The following is a 20608-nucleotide window of genomic DNA, read 5'->3' as shown; positions in this document are numbered from 1 at the left end:
TCCTCTTTGAAATTCCTCATACAAAAGCAACTTTGGGCACTAGAGTTTGAACACTAAAGTGATGAAGGTACTGCAGGGAATGTGCTTTGTGGAAGTGTTCAGTTTTACTTCTGACTCTAGATATGGAGGAGCAAGGAAACCTGCATTCTCTTTTTCTTGCTCTTTGATCCATCATCACAATGTCAGGCATTTCCGTTACATTTTTGACAATTAAAAGGGCAATTAATAAGGTACTTGTTATCAAATCTTACGAAGAAAGAGGACCCAGTTCTGATCTTTTTTTTTTCTTTTTAGTCATGTCACACAACATATTGTGCATACTGACTATAATGGCATAAAATGGTAAAGAGATCTAGTTTAAAATCAGATTACATTAGCGGAGGTGTAACTATCACCTCAATTCACTGTGATCATGACCAAACATAAATTTTTACATGCACGGAAGCAGCAGCAGATTAATTTGATCTGACTACTATTTTTTCTGAAATGCTGACTATTCTTCACCCTCAGCTACTGCATCATTCTTCTACAAAAGAAATACAATAGGCAAGTGTTTTTATTCTTAAAAATATTTTTTAAATTGTATTTTACTGAATTGAAAACTGTTCTCTGAAGTAGTTGAAGATAAATATGCAGGTAGAACATCACACAGTGTTCTTTAAAACAGGAGGTACTTTGGGGAACATGTTAAAATAGGTTTCATCCCATGATTCTGTATGATAAAGATTACCATAGCTCCAATATATGTTTGGAACGATCTGTGCTATGTCCATGGCACTTTTTAAGTTAGAGCAAATGAGGCTGCATTATATTTCAAGTGGAAAGAAATGAAAATTATCTGTTTATTCATTCAGGCTTTTGGAAAACTTCTGCTGTTTGAACATATGTTTTCAAGAAGTTTTAAAACTGATGAAGGTATTTCATAAATGACAATTGTTTATTTTATAATTACATATGCAGTGAGAGAGACAAATACTGTGAAAGTAACAAAAGGATACTGGGAAGCTCACAGATGAAGCTGTGAAGCAAGCTGACATGGTGGAGGGCAAGGCTATCTTTCAGATGTATTTTTATAGGCTGGAGAAACTGGCTGACAGGAACTATGTGAAGTTCAACAAAAGCAAATATGAAGTCTGGCACTTGGAGAGAATAACCCCATGGAGCAGGACATTTTGAGACTGACTGGTTGGTGAGCGGATTTGCAGAAAAAAAAAGTTGGGTTCTGGTGGAGACATCAAAGAGAGTACACAAGAGCTACAGTGCACTCCTGCAGTCAAAAAGGCCTACTGCACACTCAGCTGCATTACTAAGAATGTAACTAATGTGTCCAGTGAAGTGATTCCGCCCCTCTATTTGGAACTCCTGAAACTGTATCTCAAGTCCTGTGTCCAGTTTTGGCCTCCCCAGTGCCAAAGAAAGAGCTGACATACTGAAATGAGTCCACTGAATGACAACATGATGACCAGGAGCTTGGATCACACTGCATAAAAGAAGAGGCTGCAGAAGTGGATTTGTTATGCCTTAAAAAGAGAAAAATAAGCGAAGACCTTACCACTGTCTTCAGCTACTTCATGAGAGTGGACAGGCAGAACCTGACTCTTCCTCAAGGGGTAAAGTGAAAGGACAAGGACCAATGGGACCAAGTTGCAGCAAGGAAAATTCAATCAGATATACAGAAGAAATTCTTCACAAGGATAGTCAAACACTGGAGTGGAGGCTTAGAGGGTTGTGAAATCTCCATCCCTGGAGACATGTACTGCTTGTAGCAGGTGACCACCAGATGACCTCCAGAGCCCACTCCAAACTTAAATTATTCCTCAATTCTGTGACATAATAAAAGAAAGCATAAAGTCTGCCTGCTGATGTTACATATACTCAACCTTAATTCTTTATATTCACTTTTACTGCATCCGTTGTCTCAACACATTTGATTAACTGTTGTACATTCAGTCGAAACAACCTGTTAGAGCTTTACTCTATATGTATAGGACAGCTGCATTGCTGAATTATAAAACATTTTATGAATTGCACAGATAATATACCTGTTCAAAGCAGAGATTGTAAGTGTTGTTTGGATTTCCCTAAGCCCCAATATAGATTCAGCTTTTTCTCTTTTCTCTTTTTAGGACATGTTGCTTTCTTGCCTTGCTGAATTTACTATGCAAGTATTGTTCCAATCTCTGGGTACCCAGCCTGAGATTGTGTCCTGGTTTCAGCTGGGATAGAGTTAATTGTCTTCCTAGTAGCTGGTACAGTGCTGTATTTTGAGTTCAGTATGAGAAGAATGTTGATAACACTGATGTCTTCAGTTGTTGGTCAGTAATGTTTAGTCTCAAGTCAAGGATTTTTCAGCTTCTCATGCCCAGCCAGTAAGAAAGCTGGAGGGGCACAAGAAGCTGGCACAGGACACAGCCAGGGCAGCTGACCCAAAGTGGCCAATGGGGTATTCCATACCATGTGATGTCACATCTAGTATATAAAATGGGGGGGGCAGGAATCTCCGCTCAGGGACTAACTGGGCATCTATTAGCGGGTGGTGAGCAATTGCACTGTGCATCATTTGTATATTACAATCCTTTTATTATTACTGTTAATTTCATTAGTGTTATCATTATCATTATTAGTTTCTTCTTTTCTGTTCTATTAAACCGTTCTTATCTCAACCCACGAGTTTTACTTCTTTTCCTGATTTTCTCCCCCATCCCACTGGGTGGGGGCGAAGTGAGTGAGCGGCTGCGTGGTGTTTAGTTGCTGGCTGGGGTTAAACCACGACAGATTGCTTTGCTCCACTAACACCACCACTAAAGAGAAAAAAAAAGTTATCTCTCATCCTGCCTCCGGGTTACACACTGACTCATGTAACAGATTTTCACCAGTTGGAAAGTAAGGGGAAATATTCCCCACAAATATTCCAGATTGGCCAGCAGTATGCTGCAGACATTGTTGTCTCTCATGGGGATAAATGGCATCTGGACAAGATGAATGCAAATTACCCTCGCTCTTCAACGAGCAGCTTAAATAAATAGGTGGTCACATCAAGGGTTTTGTTTCAGTGTCATAGGCTTGTTCACGCCCTCAGGTCACAGAATGTGCAACAGGAAAGTTAAGTTACACATTGCTTGCAAATACACAGCTGGCAGAGACGAATGTTTATACCAACATTATAAATGGTTACTGGACACTATATATAGTATTTACGTACGATATTACAGATTTATACTAGAAAAAGGAGGGAAAAAAAAGCTGTGACTCTTCCAACAGATTCTGCAACCTTTATTTGCACAGCTGAAACTTCTTGGGGTACACTTGTTCAGCACTGGTGCCTGTTAACACTTAATGATGAAATTTTCACAGAATGGTAGCATCAGAATGCTATGACCTGGAAAGTGGTATCTCCTAGCTGATACATAAAAATTTCTAAGAAAACAGTTCAAGTTCTTTCAAACTTGAAGGTGGCAAATTACACAGTCAAGGCACTTTATTCCCAGAAAGGCACAGAGACATCATTATTTAAGAATATTCTGATTCATTTTATGAGACCATTCTGAGACAGAAGAGCCCTTTTCAGCTTTTAGTGATCTTTCAGAACCTTATTACTTCTCAGAAGAAAACTGACTTCTGAGTATCAGACCTTTTTGTATGTATCCAATCCCTGAATAAAGTCTCTACTAAGATTTTTTTTCTAGGTGAGCTGCCGAATAAAAGCCTTATAAAGCTTCCTCTTACTATCTGAAAGTATGCAGAATAGCTGCTGCTAAGAAATCAGTTCATAAACCAACATCTAGTTTGAATTAAATACCATCAGGACTCTATACTATAAAGTCATACTCTATAAAGACAGTAGGCAAGTAGCATATGCTTACCAGCTCTAAGCCTACACTGCTATGGTACTGCAATTTACCACAGGTGGAAAAAAAATGGCTATTTCCAACACAATTAAAGCCATACAGACATTGAAGCTCTAAGGTGCCATTCCTGTGTCTAAGATTGAAGCTAGTGTAACTACAGATACCCACTTACTGGGGGAGGCACACTGCAGACTGGAAGGTGCTGCCCACTGAAAACCACTGAGCACCCTGGGACCTGCTGTGTGTTGCAGGCTGGGATGTGCTGGCCCGTGCAAAGTGGTATCCCATGTGGAGCCACCGTTGTCACTGTGTATGAGACAGGAACTGTGCCCTGATGGATCTGCAGCAAAAGCAAAAAAAAATCAGTAACTTACTGTAAACTCTTAACAGTGTTGTACAGCATGATGAGTAAGATAACAAGCTTCTACCTACATATCAGAAGAAAATACATTCACAACGAAGGTGTAAAGGGAGGCACATGCTTGTAATTCCTGTTCATTAAAATATTCTTCTCAGTGGAACATTACTTATTGATTAACAGTTTCTAGGTAAGGCCAAGAGGGATCTCTCAGCTTAAAATGTTAAAACTTCAAAGGCACCTTAAAGTCACACAGAGGCATCTCAGACTATTAAACCATAACCCCCGCCCCGCCCAATACTAAGGTTAGTTCTTACAAAATAAGAAGGCAGTAACTCCCACATAAAAGGTAATATACAAGTAGCTAAAGAATTGTCCCATGTCTGAAGGGACTGATTCAATAATTCAGAGGCTTGTATCTTTAAAGAACAAGAAAATTGTGTAGATTTTCTTTCTTCCAAAGAGACCAATCTCTTGATTCACTTTCAGACCAACACTCATGCTAAGTCTCCTAACCTAAATGTAACAGAACAGCTAACCAGAGAGCTGAAAAGTGAACATGATTATGAGGCAGCATGCCCTAAATATCCACATTTAGATGAGGAAACAGACCCACGTAACCCAATTTTCTAGCTAGTAATATTTCCTAGAATTTAATCATCAAACTAAGATCCAAAGGTATTCTGGACCTACAAATAACTTTTTTTGTTTTTTTAAAAAACACTAAACAAGAAATCTCTGATGCTCTAGTAAAACCGAAAAGGCTTAAATGTGAGGGAGCATGGATTAATAAAAAGTAATTATTTCAAGGAAGCTCCCTGTTCCTTCATGATCTGCTAAAATGGAACCTGCTTGCTTAAAATGGAACAAGTAAGAAGAGCTCATTAGGAAGGTGAGAATGAATAAAGACAGCTAACCTACTGAACTGGTAGTGCACAGTCAGACACAGAGGCCAAAAGAGAACACAGAGCATGGAATAGAACTTAAAATCTCAACCTGTATATCTCTAGTGACAGAAACCAGTCTCCCTCACACTGAATTTGACCCATTTCTGGCTCAGGTACAAAAGTTGGGCATACAGTGCAATGCTGCATGTGATTCTGAAATATTTACTGCTCAGAGCAATAACAAAAAATGACCTCTCAAAATGGTTATGTCCCGTAAGTAAAAAGCATCACCATGGAAGATATCAGTCTGGAACACCTGGATTTATCCAGGTTTGTCGTGATGTAAGCTTGCAACGTAAAGCAAGAGCACAATCTGAATTTTTGAGATGATGTAGCAGTAAAATTGTTCATCAAAATGTAAGGTTGTGAGATGGCTAGAATGGCGTTAGCTTCCACCCTTGTACTTGGTCCCAAATGCAAATACTTCCCTACTGAAAACTGCTCTGCACACATAATACAACACACCAGTAGTATGCAGCTGCACTGAAAGCAAACCAGTTTTTAAGAAGGGATGTTAGAGTTGCATTCTGTGTGATGCAGTCTGAGAAGTGGACATCAGGATAACCAGTTATATTTTCCAGTTCATGACTATGTAGCGACTAATGTACTTGTGCTGCAGCCTGCTGACTTTAACAAAAAACAACACCAAAGGTTACCTCAACAGGACAAATTCTTTTACAAGTCCTCAGTTACAGAATTCTATACCAGTTGTTGTTGCACAGAGGAATTATTTACTTTCTGGAGCAGCCACATATCTCATTTTTTTCATAGCATTTAAGGATGAGTTGATTAGGCTTGGATGGCTAATTTGGTTATGTGACGATACTATCATGAGTTCTGCTGTGGTATAGGCAACCAATTATAGGCATTGTGAATTCTGCTTCTAAATAATGTACTTTAACTACTTAGAGACTCCTAAGCTAAGAAGAGGTAGTTCACATGAAATAGAACACATTCTTAATTATCATATCACAACTTTATCACATTAAATTAACTTCAGAAGCAAAACCCCTGCATTTCAAAGGTTTGAGCCAGAGGCCTACCAAACTATGCCAATACATGCATTGAAAAATTGTTAAATATCAATCTTTATTAAAATTCTGGACTTTCTTTTTGTTTTTTCACTGCCTACTGCAGCGCTCCATACATGACTAACATTCAACAGGAAAAATGCTCTGTAAGAGGGCAAATAGAATTTAGTGTTATGTGACTTTCATTGCCAACTAATTTGGGGAGGAGAAGGATCTTGAAGATTTGGGGGGGGAAAACCCCAAACAAACAAACCCCACTTCTTTAACACCCTTCTGTTTGTACTCTAAAACTCTTACCTGATCATGAATATCAACCATCACTGCATTCTGCTGTGGTGGGTGAGCAGCTGGGTGCAACATACGAGGAGATACGTTTGGTGGGTGAAAGGCTCGGGGCTCTTCTATTGCTTGCTGCTGTCCGTAGGAGAGATGGTGATAGTTTTCATCCTGGTTAATGGAATTATGTCTAGACAAACGATCTCTCCTTGTTCTCTGACGTCGAACAGGAGGACTGGAAACACATTAAAAAAATTAGAGATTACATAAATGACACAAATCCTTCTTAATAACTAAAACCACAAGAGAATCAAGTATCAAGAAAGTTTTTACACTGCAAAATTTCACTAGAACAGGTTTATTAGATTGGAATAAAACTTCTTACTGAAAAAACTGCTAAAAGCCTGAAGAGATGACACTTTTTTCAGCATAAAAGTGCTTAATAGAGCATAGCTTAATGCTGTAAAGGAAACCAGGAAAAGAACTCTTATGTAAATATTAACCTGTTAAAAAAATGGCACTTGGATTGCCAAGATAAGCACTCAAAAGTCAAGACAGCAAACTTCAAGAGACTTCCGTGCATTTATTCTACGTAAAAATCCTTCATTACATGATCCAGGATACCAGAATCCTAGCTGCAACCAGACCACAGAATGGTTGCTCACCTAGTGACAGCAGACAAAGCAGTAGACTCCTCTGAAGAGACAAATTAATTTTTCAGCTCTCACATGTTCACTACGTAACTGAGTGCCTCATAGAATTCCCTCCAGAAGATCCCAGGAAATTCTGATTGTGGTAATCTTTCTTTTTCAGAGTGGAGAACTGTTGTGTAGATTGATTTAGACCAGAGCATCTACTTCTTTTAAGCATCTGATCTACAGGCACAGGATTTGGTTACGTATTCTTATATAATTGTGTGTATGGTCTGAGCAGAGCTGCTACTACCTTGAGCTGAGACTTCTGTAAATCAAAGACCAGCAGCTCAGGTTCACACTCAGAAAATTACGCACACACAAGTAACAAACTCGCTGTTAGAAGTTTTGATCAAGTCACTTCTCATTTATTTGGAAGGGGAAAGAACTGAAAGCACAAACCCATCCCCTAGTACTTTCAATACATGCCTTCCAATCTTCACAACACATAAATTACAGGTCCCAGAGGCAACAGCAAATTAAAGCTATGTGGGACAAAATGGTTTCCTGCTTATGGAACAGGCTGAAGGGACCAAACTACAGAGAGGAGACAGCAAGGGTCTGTGACCATTAGAATATGTCCTCTCCTACAGTGCGTGCAAGAGAACTTCAGATTCTTCATTTTCACTATTCCCATTGCTATTACCAAATAAAAATAAAATAAACCTGAAACCTGTTGGCAAAGCCCAGACATTCCTAAAGTTGAGTCCAACTTTTGTGCTGTGTGAAACAGACATACTATGGGGAAAGGGACCCTACTACCAGCTATTCAGATGCTACTGTGAGAATAGGATACAATGTCTCAAGCCACTATTTTTCTGCCCTACTTCACAGGAATGTTACGTCATTTTAGAACTGAAACAAATGCTAATTCACAACAGGTCAGACAGAAGGCATAATGCCAGACTGAAACACAGCATTCTTAAAACAAAAAACCCCCAGGCAACCAAAAAAATGCATAGTCTTCTTTATCTTTACAAATTACCATGTCTGAACACACAAGCTGTGTTTTCTTCTAAGCACTAAGAACCTACATTTACAGTCTTACTAATGTATTTGTCTTAATTCCAGTCTCCTTTCCCAGAGTTTTTTGTTGCACTCTCCATCTCTGTATTACTAGTATGATACACCTGTAATATGCTCATTAGATAAAACTGGTATATATGACTTCTAACCACAGAGCTATTGATGCAAAAGATGTTCTGGTTTTTGGAATACTAAGGTTGCTTTAAAGTTGCTATTTCCTGCTATGAAACAGAAATGCTCTCAATACTTTAACACAAAACGTCTGTGCAAGGATTTTTGTTTGAAAAAGCTGCAGGAAGAGAGGCAAGTTACAAAAGACAGCTTCAATGCTTTGGAAGAACAGAAATCCTCTAACCGCCACCAGCACTTAAACAAGGTAGCTTCTCATAAAACTACTCTTACCCCGTCTTTGTTAAAAGGTCTGGCTTTACTTCCTATGAACCCAGGATTGAGAAAGCACACCCAGCAAAAGCTGGCAGAACTTCTGGAGTGGTTTTCTAAATGACTGGAGCATCGTTCACAGGAAAAAGCAAAACTGGATTTTTCCTATGCGGAGTTATAAAGAAACTATACTTTTCATTCAGCAAAATTCAGAGCATCTGGATACATGGCTCTACATGCTTCCTGAATTACTGGAAATGACTTCAGAAGAATTGTCCAAACATGGGTCTAAACTATTATTTAACATCAGTAATGAACTTGTGCTTAAAGTCTTTAAAAAATATGCACAAAAAACCTCCTCTGGTTCTACAGGCACAGTATAAACATGGTAAATGCCCAGTTAAACAAAGAGACAGGATGAAGTGGTGAAAAAAATTGCAGAAATTCCTGCCCTCAGATAGGAACAGTCATCAAAAGTTATCGATAACTGCAGAGTTAGTATTGGCAGACCTTAGTGTTTTCTAAAAAGGGTGATTTCTTTGCAGTAACACATTCTTAAATCTTGTTAGTTCAGAATTACATTCAAGACAAGGAAGAAAGGAAGCACAGGTGAAAGGTGAGACACAGCAATAGTACAGATCTCCCCATTTCACAATGACTGGTAAAGGCAAATTGGAATGGCCTTCTCTGTTTCATACAGGCACGCATTATGCTTTTACATTCAACTTATCTGTACTATAAGTAGCTGGACAAAAATAACATCTTTCTGCAAATTCATACCAGGAAGCTACCTTTCTAACACAGTATTTATTTGCTTACAATGAATCTGAAAAAAACCACAATGAATTAGGGCACTGTTGTGCTAGGCACCATACAAAATCCCTGATACAAAAAGGTAAGGTCTACATAGTAACCCAGACAATGGAAAAAATCCAGATAATAAAAAACCACTAGAGCCTGTGCCAACCAGCTAGAGTGAACTGGTAGGACAAAAGAGTGGATGCTCATGTCATTGGGTCAGAGTGATGTCCACACTACACATACTTCAGAGGTTTTGTTTGCACTTGCCCTAGTCTGTTCCCTTGAGCTGAATGACCATTTGCAACTGGAGTACACCTTTCATGTTCATCTTAAAACCTCATTAACTCTGAGACCACTCTGTGATGGGAAGAGAGAAGACAAAGCAGGGAAAACAGGAAACTGTCTTCAAAAGCACATGCATAACCTCATCTAAAGCATTAGTAACAGATGCACTCACAATGATCTTAAGGAATCAAGCTTTGATCCATGAGAATGGTTATTAGTTCTGATACAGCTCCAGAGCATTCTAAGACTTCTGCAAAATAAGAGACATGTATGTGTTGTTCTTCCTAACAATCCTGTTTCAGGAGAGGAGATTGGGCACGGTACTATTCTGGAACTGACTTAGAGCCAGCTCAAATGCAACAGCGTACCCAAGCTAAAAAATGCCGAGTTGTGTGCAGGGAAACAAAGTACTGACACATTCAAATGTCCCTGATTAGAGGCAAAAGCAGGTCTTACTACCCAAGAGCAGGTGAGCTGGCCCTAGAAAGAGTAATGCTTTGTGTCCACAGTGCTGCAGCCAACCTAACAACTCTTGTCTGACTGAAGATGGCTCTGCACTGAGGTGTCTCTCCACTGGCAGCACAGTTTACTTGCAAGCCACAGGCCACTACCTTGGTTAACACCTGACTGCACTTGAATGTCAGGCACTTGTCCTAGCCACATTCATCTCCTACACCTCCCATTCCTCTCCTTCATCCCCCAGTATATCCAAATGGTCTAGATTCAGTATCTGGCCTTTAGCTTGTTAAGCGCTCTACTTACTCTGGAGGAGATGTTAATGAAGATTGCAAAGAAATCTGTGTAGGCTAGCTGGGCACCAAACAAAAATGGCCAAATGCAGCATATTCTAGGCATCTCAGTTCAAACCATTTTAAGGTACAAAAACTCTGTGGATGAAATGCCTCTGTAGAGCATCCCTGTACCAAATTGTACAAAAGGCTTACTTTTCTGTCTTCACAATAACCCTGCAAATTCAAAATTCAACCTCTTTCTTAAGTTTAACAAGCTGTTCCGAGAGCTGTGTATTTTGAATGCCACTGACTGAAAGCTTTCAGATTCATGGATCTGAAGCAATGATACAAAACTAGCATTTTTTAAAGTCTCTTGCCTCGAAACTACACCTGACTGATCATGGTTCACAAATTTGATTTGTGGAATCAGAAAAAAACCAAGTTATATATTTTTTAAGTCTAATATTTTACATTCATGAAAAAGCAGACACTGCAATTTTGGTACAAACCAAGCCACAATACTTCCCAGAAGCCAACAGAGGGACAGCGTGTTTTAACTTGCATTAGATGACTCAGCATTTTTGAGGCAGAATGTGAGGCAATGAAAGTTTGTGTTTTGGATAATTAGTTTAACTAGAATAGTAATGAAGTCTGGCATTTTATGCCTTTCTATACTACCATCCACCCAAGCACCAGTTCGATGTATTCATCCCATCTCTATTATTCCATGACCACTGGAACTTCTTCCAAAATCTCTGCTTTGAGAGGTTAATGAGCCACAAGCTAAAACCAATGTGAAAATCTAACTCCTATTACATGTGAATCACCCACGCCAGCAACCATGTGACACTATGCTAACCTCCTCACTCTCCCCAGCCTGTATCCCTCATCTTTATTTAGACTGTTTTTATGTACGAAAATAATTGTGACTGCAGTGCAAATTATGGTACTATATCTATAACTCTTAATATCTTTAAAAGTACCCCAATGAGAAAAGTTTTTCCTCACATTTTTCTAAATGCTTATTGCTCCAGTGCAGAGTTAAAGAGAATCAGGGTCATAATTAAAAATGTTAATGAGCACACCTTTCCCGAGCTGGCTATTCACACAAATTATGGGATGATGCACCAACCTGAATTACTTCCAGTAACTTTTCAGTTACAACTACAATAATTTACAGCTCAGAGGAAATGTTAACATGTTTACCACGTGTGATCTAGTCAGTGCTCCCTGACATACACCTCCCTTGAGCTCAAATCAGGAAGAATAAGAAATTGTTCCCCAACCTACACAGCTTGCTTACCTCCTCCTGTTTCGTGCGGGTGTGTTGCATCTTTCCCCTGAGAAGTGATGTTGGTTGGGCCGAACCAAAGGAGGCTGCCTATTTGATGTCATCTCCCATGGTCGCATTGGTGGTGATGGGGCTGGTGATGCTGCTGTATAGTCAAAGACTGAATGGGAAAGGCGTTGTCGCTTGGGACTAGGACTGTCTTCACTCTGTGCCAGTGCAAAAACAAAACAAAACAAAAACAAACCCCACCTCCAGATGAGTGAATTACAATCCATACTTCAGTACTGCTTTGCAGCTAGCATTAAGAGTGACTTACTGAAGACTGCACTAAAACACTGTGAAATTTAAACACCTGCAAGTAGTTGCCTCTTGTTTTCTTTATAACACAGATTTGCAATGGTTCCCTAACCTGTAAAAGAATTACTACTAAATTATATTTTAGCAGCATTAAAACATAAAAATTCTAACATCCATGCAAAACCGAAACTGTATCAGAAAAGATGATAACATGAAGAAAATAAGGCATAACCTATTCTACATCCCTCCTGCCCTAGCATTTATAGGCTATAGAAGCATGAAAAGATGTATAAGCACAGTCTTCACAACAATGGAATCCATACTTGTCAGTATGCAGATGTCATACAGAGCTTGTGCTCCACATCACATCCCCTTCCTATCATGTCTGTACTTACATAGCTAATCAGACATTTGCTCTGTACTGCAGCCTGTTTTAATTCTGCTAGCTCAGCACAGAGGTACTACATTCTTCTACTTATTAGTATAATAACGGTCATTGAAAAGTACTTACACATAACCTGAAAAAAACCTAATCACCAATCTGGTTAAGTCCATGTACTTCACTAAAATTCTGCAGGGACTACATAGTGCCTAAAGTTTTCAGTGCTAGTGATACGAAGGCCATTCACTGCAAGTAATGTTCTCCCAATTGGCTCTGAAGACAAGTAACTACCTCTCCTCTTCATTGTGTGTCCATGCTATTGAATCATTAAATAGAGCTGTCATTCTTCTAAAAATTTGCCACACATCTCTGAATCCAGCAGCAAATGCAATAAACGTTCCTCCCCTTCACCCCACTATTCTGTCAAAATTGTAAGATGTCATGCTGTTAACAAGCATAACAACTGAGAATATAGAAAAATACAAGTTCTGCTCTAGAGCTTACCAACTGAACACAAAAAACCTAAAAGCAACACATGAACTACTACACTGGATCCATCCCTGAGTCCAAACATCAGACAGACTTCTCTGACAGAAGACTCGTGGTGCGAGCCAAATCGTAGTGTTTTGCTGCTCTCCAGCTTGTCCACTTACTCCATCACTTCTGTTTCAGTCCATGACAGCATTATTTCACATTTGCATTTCATTGCAGATGGCTGATACAGAGAAAACTGAATTTGTCTGCAACGGTTTTGTATTCCTAAACTGCTCCTCTCAGAGCCTGGTAATCCACAGATCGTTAGAGGTCTTATTTCGTATTTACTTGTAGACTAGGCTATGGACCTCTTCTGATTCTTAGCTTTACAGGTGCCTATCATTTTCTGAACACTGTCAGTTGCTCCTTGGTAGGTTACCATTGACATATAGCTTGTCCTCCAGTATTCCTTCCAGTGCAAGCATGCTCTTTTTTTAACACCTGAAGTTTTGTCCAGGTGTTTAAGAGTAAAAAGCTATTCTTCATCTCTTTTGACTTGTGGCCATTTAATTCCTTTTCAGCTCCATGCTTTCAAATATTTTAACACAAATTGCAGTTTTCCCCGACTGTACCTTATCTCAAGCAGTCACTAGTAATGATTAAGGAAGAAAAAAGGTCAAAACCAAACCAAACCAAACCAACAAAGACCCCCACAAAAAAACCCAACCCAACCCAACGAAAGCATAAACATAAAGTAAATCGGGGTGTCCATTTCTAATTCTACATCTGTTAGGTGTAGAACTATTAGCGTGGTTTCCTTAGGGAACAGGCTGATGATGCATGTATTTGCTTGTTGCTCAATCTCTTCTGAACTCCTTAACCAACTGCACTTGAATTTTTAAGAGAAAAATAGGTCAAAGAACAGCTATGCACCTGAAGGTTCATGAAAGTAGATGTCCAGGCAAAGGGTAACTCTTCCAGAAGGCTGCCTGCCCTCAGGAGCTTAACACCAAAAAACTGGAAGAGATACCTAAGAAGTGCCTTGAGAGTAAAGCTTCTGTGAAAATATGTATTTTGTTAGATTTCAGAGAATCTTGGCAAAGGACAAATCATAAAGAAATTATGCTATGTTTGTTCTGCCATTCAGAGTTGCTTATTTAATCTGTTTTACTGTTGTGATAGAAAGAGTCAGAGAGAAGGATGATCTGTGGCCCAAGTTGGAACTTACAGGATGGCAGAATTTTTTACATCATGATGACTGAAGTCTATTCAAAGAGAAACACAGGTAATAAAAATGCAGGTAAATCAGGTATGCTGGGGTCTTGGGAGTGCAAAAGGAAAGTCAAATGGAGGAAGGAAACACTGGGTTTAGTGAAGCTGGCAGAAAACAAAACACTGAAATAACAATATAACCACTGCTGCCCTGCTACATTCTATAGGTGCCTTTGGCTGGAGATCTCCAACTGCTACTGCCCTAATTGAAATCTGGCACCTTTCCCAAGCATTAACACTAATATAACCTGCCCTGTAGAAAGCAGTCTACTTTGGAAAAACAGTTCTTTGATTATTTTTCCTTTTGTACGTGGAGAACACCACTTCAAAGACAGTGGAGATGCAAACTGCTAAGTAGTTAGCCTTCATCATCACTCCAAATTACTAACTCACATAGCTATTTCAAACTTTATAACAAGTGCTAATTGCCCCCCTGCACTAAGCAACAGCATTTTCACTCAAAGTTGTTTCCCATTAGAAAGAAAATACAGATAAAATCAGTTTTGGACCTACATATAAGTATAGATTTAAAAGGTAATTATGTCTTCTTCTGTAGTGAAAAAGAAGTAACCTGAAGCTAAGCCAAACTTATTTGCAAACAGATGTCATAAAAAAAACCCAACACAAATCTAAACTCAAAGAAGACTTGGACTTTTATCTTAGTTTTAATTAAGAAACCAATTCTCATGCGATCATTGTAGCAAGCTAATACTAGAATGTGGGTAATTACAGAGAGCTAATGGCAGACATGCATCCTGCATAATTTGTTTTCATGTCGTTTTCAACAAGCATGTGGACTAACTAGATTATTGCCAGTATAATTTTGCAATCTACATTATTATCGGTCATTAAGTTCAATACTTTATTTATGGAATATGATACTTTCAGCAATGACAGTAGCTCCCCAAGTCCCCAAACCACTCTAGTTGCATCTTGCTAATATTCAAAACATTCTCTGGGACTACAGCTGCTTTTTACAGCCATTATACTATGTATTTTTCTCCTGCCCAACAGGCAACAAGAACAGAATGTCTGGTAGCTATCAAGAACGATGCATCTAGTTTTAACTAACAAGGTAAAAGCATTACCTTATTTTAAATACTAATTCAACAAAAAGAACATGATGAACAGAAATACAGATTACTCCATATTTAAAGGCAACAACACCAGAACAAAGGCATCAGATTGTTACTAGTAACGAAACAACTTGTGTCAGTACACTAAAACCTACAATCTTATCCCTAAAAGTTGGCATTTCACAGACATCCCCAGTGCAGTTTTGCCCTGTTCTGTGTACCCTATAAACTCTCACAGCGTAATGGTAACAAAGGCGATTAAAGAGTATGCCCATTTGTAGAACATCCTTTAAAGGAAACATACTACTAAAAAAATTATAAAATTGTTTGTTATACTTCCATATATATTTCTTGCAGTAATTTGTTGTACATTTTATTTAAATGTTGTTCTATTTCATTTGGGAAAGATTACAAATATTTTCACCAACACAACAGCCTTTGAGGTGTTCCTTTTCTATTCTCCTTTTCCAGTCAAATTATAAAGATTGCACACACACACCCACACAGATGATCAACCACCACAGAAGGGAATTATTACCAAAACAATTGCTGCCAATATCTGAAAATCACTCTATTTTCCAACCCTCCGCATACTCTCACTTAATCGCCCTGGGAAGTACAACAAGAAACTACTCCATATCCTCAATCTCAATTTTAGGGAATAAACTACATCTATCTTGCAGCTCATGAAAACCTTTATTTTAAAAGTAAACCAATACTCAAAGAGTATTTTCAAGCAGAGCCTTTTCCTTAGAAGGTTTTACACAAAAAGTACAATCTGATGGGTATACCCTATATAACCCTACCAGGCTGACTGGAAATCTGCAGCTGCACGTTTCCTCTTCATGAACGCACAGTAAAAGACAATGACTTTTTCCCATGGTACAAACTGGTAAACGTGGAAATTTATAAGCATTTCCTAATTTAACTACAGGCATCTAATGGGCTAGTAAACTGAGCATTTTGCTTATCCTACCTGCAAAGGATCTATACACTCTAACAAGTGATCTGATTTACACTCCCACATTTCTAATACTCTGATCATACCTACAGTAACAGTAAATTCTTGGGCTGAACAGTTTTGTCCAAAAGCAGTGGCTTTTTCATAGGCCAGGACTAAGCCCATTTAAAGCACATTATATAGCTCAGGTCTAGTAAGCTCTGGAAGAGCTGTGCCCCATGACCCTAGGACCAAGAAAAAGAACATCACTTATGTGACTGGATGGAGTCTTTGAGGCCCATATGGTCTTGTAAACATTACTGTCTTCTTCCATCTCACCCACAGAAAGCAGCAGAGGCAGAAGTTTAACTTAGGTGTGGCATTACAAGGTAGAGTTCACAAGCCAGTTCACTGCAGAGCTATATTTAACTAACCTGTTGCTCTTGGAAGTGCACTGTGCAGTGTAGCTGAGATCATTTGTCATCAGGTGTCTCTGCACCACATCATGTCCTGGGTAATGCATTTTTTTCCAATGTCTAACTAGTCACCTAATCTGTCATTATTCTCAACAATGAAGAAATATGAAAGATGTCATATCTTCACCAGTCTGTTCCTTGCAAAACTTCATGAACACATCAACTAGCTCTAATGGAAATTGGTCAATGTCTAAAAAAAAAAAAATTCTATTCTGACATCTTTTATGACAAAAAGTTAATATCTGGTAAAGGGGGAAGAAAGAAGTGGTTAATCCCACTGAAGAAAAGGTACATAAAACTCGACTGTTACGTACTGTAACAAACACATGCTTACTGACCAATGACAAAAATGTACATGCAATTATGAACTACTCCAGAATGGGTATTAGAGACAGAGCTCTTCTTTACTGTAGTCTATGTATCAGAGAAGTGGGACCACAAATCAAGCTGCAAAGAACACTAAAGTCTTGTTTCCAAACATGTTTTATTTCTGCTGCAAGACAACAGCAGTGTATTTCCACAGAATTATTGTACATTAATTCTCCTGTTAAAAGTCCTCTGCATAAACCAGCTCATAGACTGAGAGGATTTTCCTGTATTTGTCTAGGATTTACAAGGATCTTTTAAGCTACCAAAAAAGAAAACACATTGATTTTTTTTTAACATCTTTTTAAAAAGCAATAATAAAATCAACAGATAAAGTAAATGCAACAAATATCTCACAGCTGCATTTCAGTAAACAAGTAATACTCTGTTCTTCTCAGAATCTTACCTAAATATCACTGAGAAGCAGTTCACACAGAACGTTTTCAGGGACAGTGAGGTCAGTAATATGATGTAACCAATGTAATGAATTGTAACAATTATTACCTACTCGAATATTTTGACAGCCACAACCACTACAGTAACCAATTACCTCAAACTTTCAGTTTTCACTACCTCATGCCTTGAGGCATACATGTCACAGGCTATGTAGGTACATGTAGAGTAATGTAATGGACTGTTTTTATCAATTACCTAGATCAGCCCTGAGAAGAGTTAAGTGTACAATGATGCCCACAGATGTTTCTACATTAAAAGGTTGTGAATAATAAAGGTGGAATTTTTCTGAGGAAGCAAGCTTCATAACAAAACCATTTATTTAGAAGAGAAAGACACGCACCACCTCATGAAAAAAGATTTTTGAAAAAAATCAATGCTAACATACTGGTATTATAACTTGGTAGTATTAAACAACAACTGCAATTTTCCAAGCAAGCAGAGCCTTCCTTTAGAAATCTACAGTTCTCCTGCATTCAGAATCGAAGCCCACGAGAGAAGCAGAAAACTACCAAAACATCCTCTGCTCTTCAATTTTTACATTAATGATAAAATGTAACTAATACTTATTATTATGAACAAGGAAATAGTGTTTTATCTGTTGGCTTCTGTGTGTGACCGGGGTACTAATTAGAATACTGTTCTTACCTACCTACAACTGCATTTCATCCACCTTTACTGTGTGAAAAAGTTAGGTTTAATCTGATAGTAAATGAAAGACAACATAGGCCACAAAAGCTGAAGCATTAATTACACCATCTTTCTCTATGTGCTGCCAGGCACCAAAGACAAAGTAGATTCCTTTAGAGAGATAAATTAATCTTAGGTCTGTTTCCCCAGTCCTTGTCGGCAGTCTGCCAACTATTTACAAAAGCCAGCTATCTAGATCTGCAAGCAAATTTTGGTTAAAATACTTTCACAGAAACACTGCTTAGTATGTCATCTCCAGAGCTAAGTTGTCAGCCTGATTAATACCAAAATTATCAGTCCCCTCAAATGCACTTTTAAAGAGCATTTTGTTTCCTCTGCCAAATCCAAAAAAAGCATTTCATTCCCACGTTTGGTCTACATATATATTAACTGTGTAAGAAATAAGGTTTGATCTTGATCTATCTATCGTCAGCCTAAGGAAGTACTTTGGAGAAAGGTACTTGTAGTTAACAATGAGCAACAAGACTAGTTAGTTATACTACTTGCTGTTCTAGTGTATTGACAAGTCATCACTATGCTAACGCATCTCATGATTTTTCATCATGGTGACAGAGCTCTTGAACCCCTGCACACTGGAGACTGTAAATATAAACATCAGATGCCAAAGCAATAAAGGAAGCAAATCTTTCTTTGAACAGCAAGGAAAAGAAACTTAAGGGATGTTATGTGAGGAGTGGGCACCTCCTCTGGTCCCAGGAATTCCTCCTGCCGAGTCCAGTGTGCCCAGGGAGCTGGGGGGTGGTGCTGTCTCCATCCCAGGCTGAGGGTCACGGCTGCTGCTTTCCTGTTTGCAGGTTCAACCAGTAGTAAAACTGAGCATGTATCCCAGGGACACAGCACACACAGGGCATTGACATGGCCGGTCACACGCACTGCCACAGATGAGGCACTGCCTTCAACAGTACCCACATAGAGGATGCACATAAATACAAGCACTAACAGCAAAGCCCCCTTCACCTCATGGTCTGGCAAAGATGGAAGGTCACTAGTGCACAACATACACAACATTCTCCAGGTTCAGAAGCACATGCCCGTTTGTGGATATCCCACGTACCGTCACAGCCCCCTCTGCCCACCTGGCACCCCTGCCCCAATCCCAGGCCCTGTTACCCACCCAGTGGGTCCCCAACTTGCTGGCTGGTCCAGCTTGGTGGTCACTGCAGACATACAGCACTCGTACACCTGTCTCATAGGCACGCCACACTTGCAGGTCCCCCAAAACCAGGATGGACCTTTGGTCTGCCTGACACCCCAGTTTGGTCCAAAGGCCCAGCTTGCCAGCTGGTCCAGCGTGAAGATGGCCAGCAAATACAAACAAACACCCCGCCCTGCCCCTCCCCATGCACCGCAGCTTTGGGGCAGATAGAGACACTCACTCTCCACCAGCAGCTGGCACCAGGCACACAGGCTGAGACCTGAGGTCCCACTCCTGCCATCGACACCAAGACCCTCAACCAACCTGGTCCCCCTAGTAACTTGCTTTGGGGACACACACCATTGCTCCTCCAGAGGCTGGCAGCCAAGACACTCACCCACCCCAGCAGCTGGTACTTAGACCCCACTTGCTCCAGTAACTGACATAGGCCAGGGGTGCCCACATCCCTGGTCTGACTCCAGTAGCTGGCACCTAGTCCACTCAAACCAGTTCCCTCAGTAGCTGGCACTATGGATATAAAGTCTGTAGGAGAACAACAAGATAATCCAAAGAGCTACAGCCCCTCCAACTCCTGACACTGAGACCCCACTTACTTCCACTGCTGGCACTGCAGACCTGGTGGTGCCTACACCTCCAGTGAGACTCCAGTTGCTGGCTGAGTCTCCACTCAAGCTGGTCTCACTTAAGTCTCTGCAGCACTCACACACACAGGATAGAGTGAGATTACACAGAGAGATAGTTACGAGAAGATCTAGTAAGATAGGACAGGCTGCAGTGATCAGGCACAGAGCTTGACCAGACAAGCATACACTGGCCACAGTTTACACGATTGGCCCCTTTTCTGCCTGGCCCCATTTCGTCTCTTCCCGACTCCCTTCCCCTTCACACTGCCTCCTTGGCTGGCATGGTCCCACTGATGCTCAGGTTTGCATCCTTACCACTCACGAAGTCCTTGTTAGCATGCAGTTTCTCGATAGCCCATCAGTTACTGTGACTGACCAGGATTGTTTCTTGTCTTTGTCTCCATTAAGTTTGTCTGGTAGGTTTGTGTCTCTGTGTATTTTGTTTATGGCTTCCCCCTTTTCCTTATAATCGCATTTGAAAAGGTCTTTGATCAAACAATCTTTCTGAAATAAACATTGCCACATTCCACATAGCCTCATCAATTAGTGACTGACCAGGTTTGGTCCTTGTTACTGCCTCCCTTACTTTTTGTTGGTCAGGTTTGTGTCTCAGAATGTTCCTATTTGTTCCCCCTTTTCTTATTATCCCCTTTTGGCACTGAAAAGGTCCTTGACCAGACACACACGAGCTGATGCTCTCTCCTTTCACATGCCC

At 39.8% G+C, this 20608-nt stretch overlaps 1 protein-coding gene across 7 annotated transcripts in view; it reads right to left on the bottom strand.

Moving 5' to 3' along the window:
* The window catches only part of RNF38 (ring finger protein 38), a 127059-nt gene that overhangs the window by 20926 nt on the left and 85525 nt on the right, over window positions 1–20608 (bottom strand). For all 7 annotated transcript variants that reach the window (XR_774218.1, XR_774219.1, XM_010565458.1 and 4 more), the window contains 3 exons: window positions 11680–11873; window positions 6482–6695; window positions 4021–4188 (listed from right to left, as the gene is read on the bottom strand). Coding sequence is in view for 5 of the 7 variants with exons in the window: in XM_010565455.1 (XP_010563757.1) it covers window positions 4021–4188; window positions 6482–6695; window positions 11680–11873 (576 nt within the window). In the remaining 2 variants the exon portion in view is untranslated. The remainder of the gene's footprint in view (window positions 1–4020; window positions 4189–6481; window positions 6696–11679; window positions 11874–20608) is intronic.

This window comes from Haliaeetus leucocephalus, unplaced genomic scaffold (assembly GCF_000737465.1).
Source record: "Haliaeetus leucocephalus isolate CR32 unplaced genomic scaffold, Haliaeetus_leucocephalus-4.0 Scaffold192, whole genome shotgun sequence".
Lineage (NCBI taxonomy): Eukaryota > Metazoa > Chordata > Aves > Accipitriformes > Accipitridae > Haliaeetus > Haliaeetus leucocephalus.
Note: the sequence above shows the minus strand (reverse complement) of the source record. Positions and strands in the feature narration are given on the sequence as shown.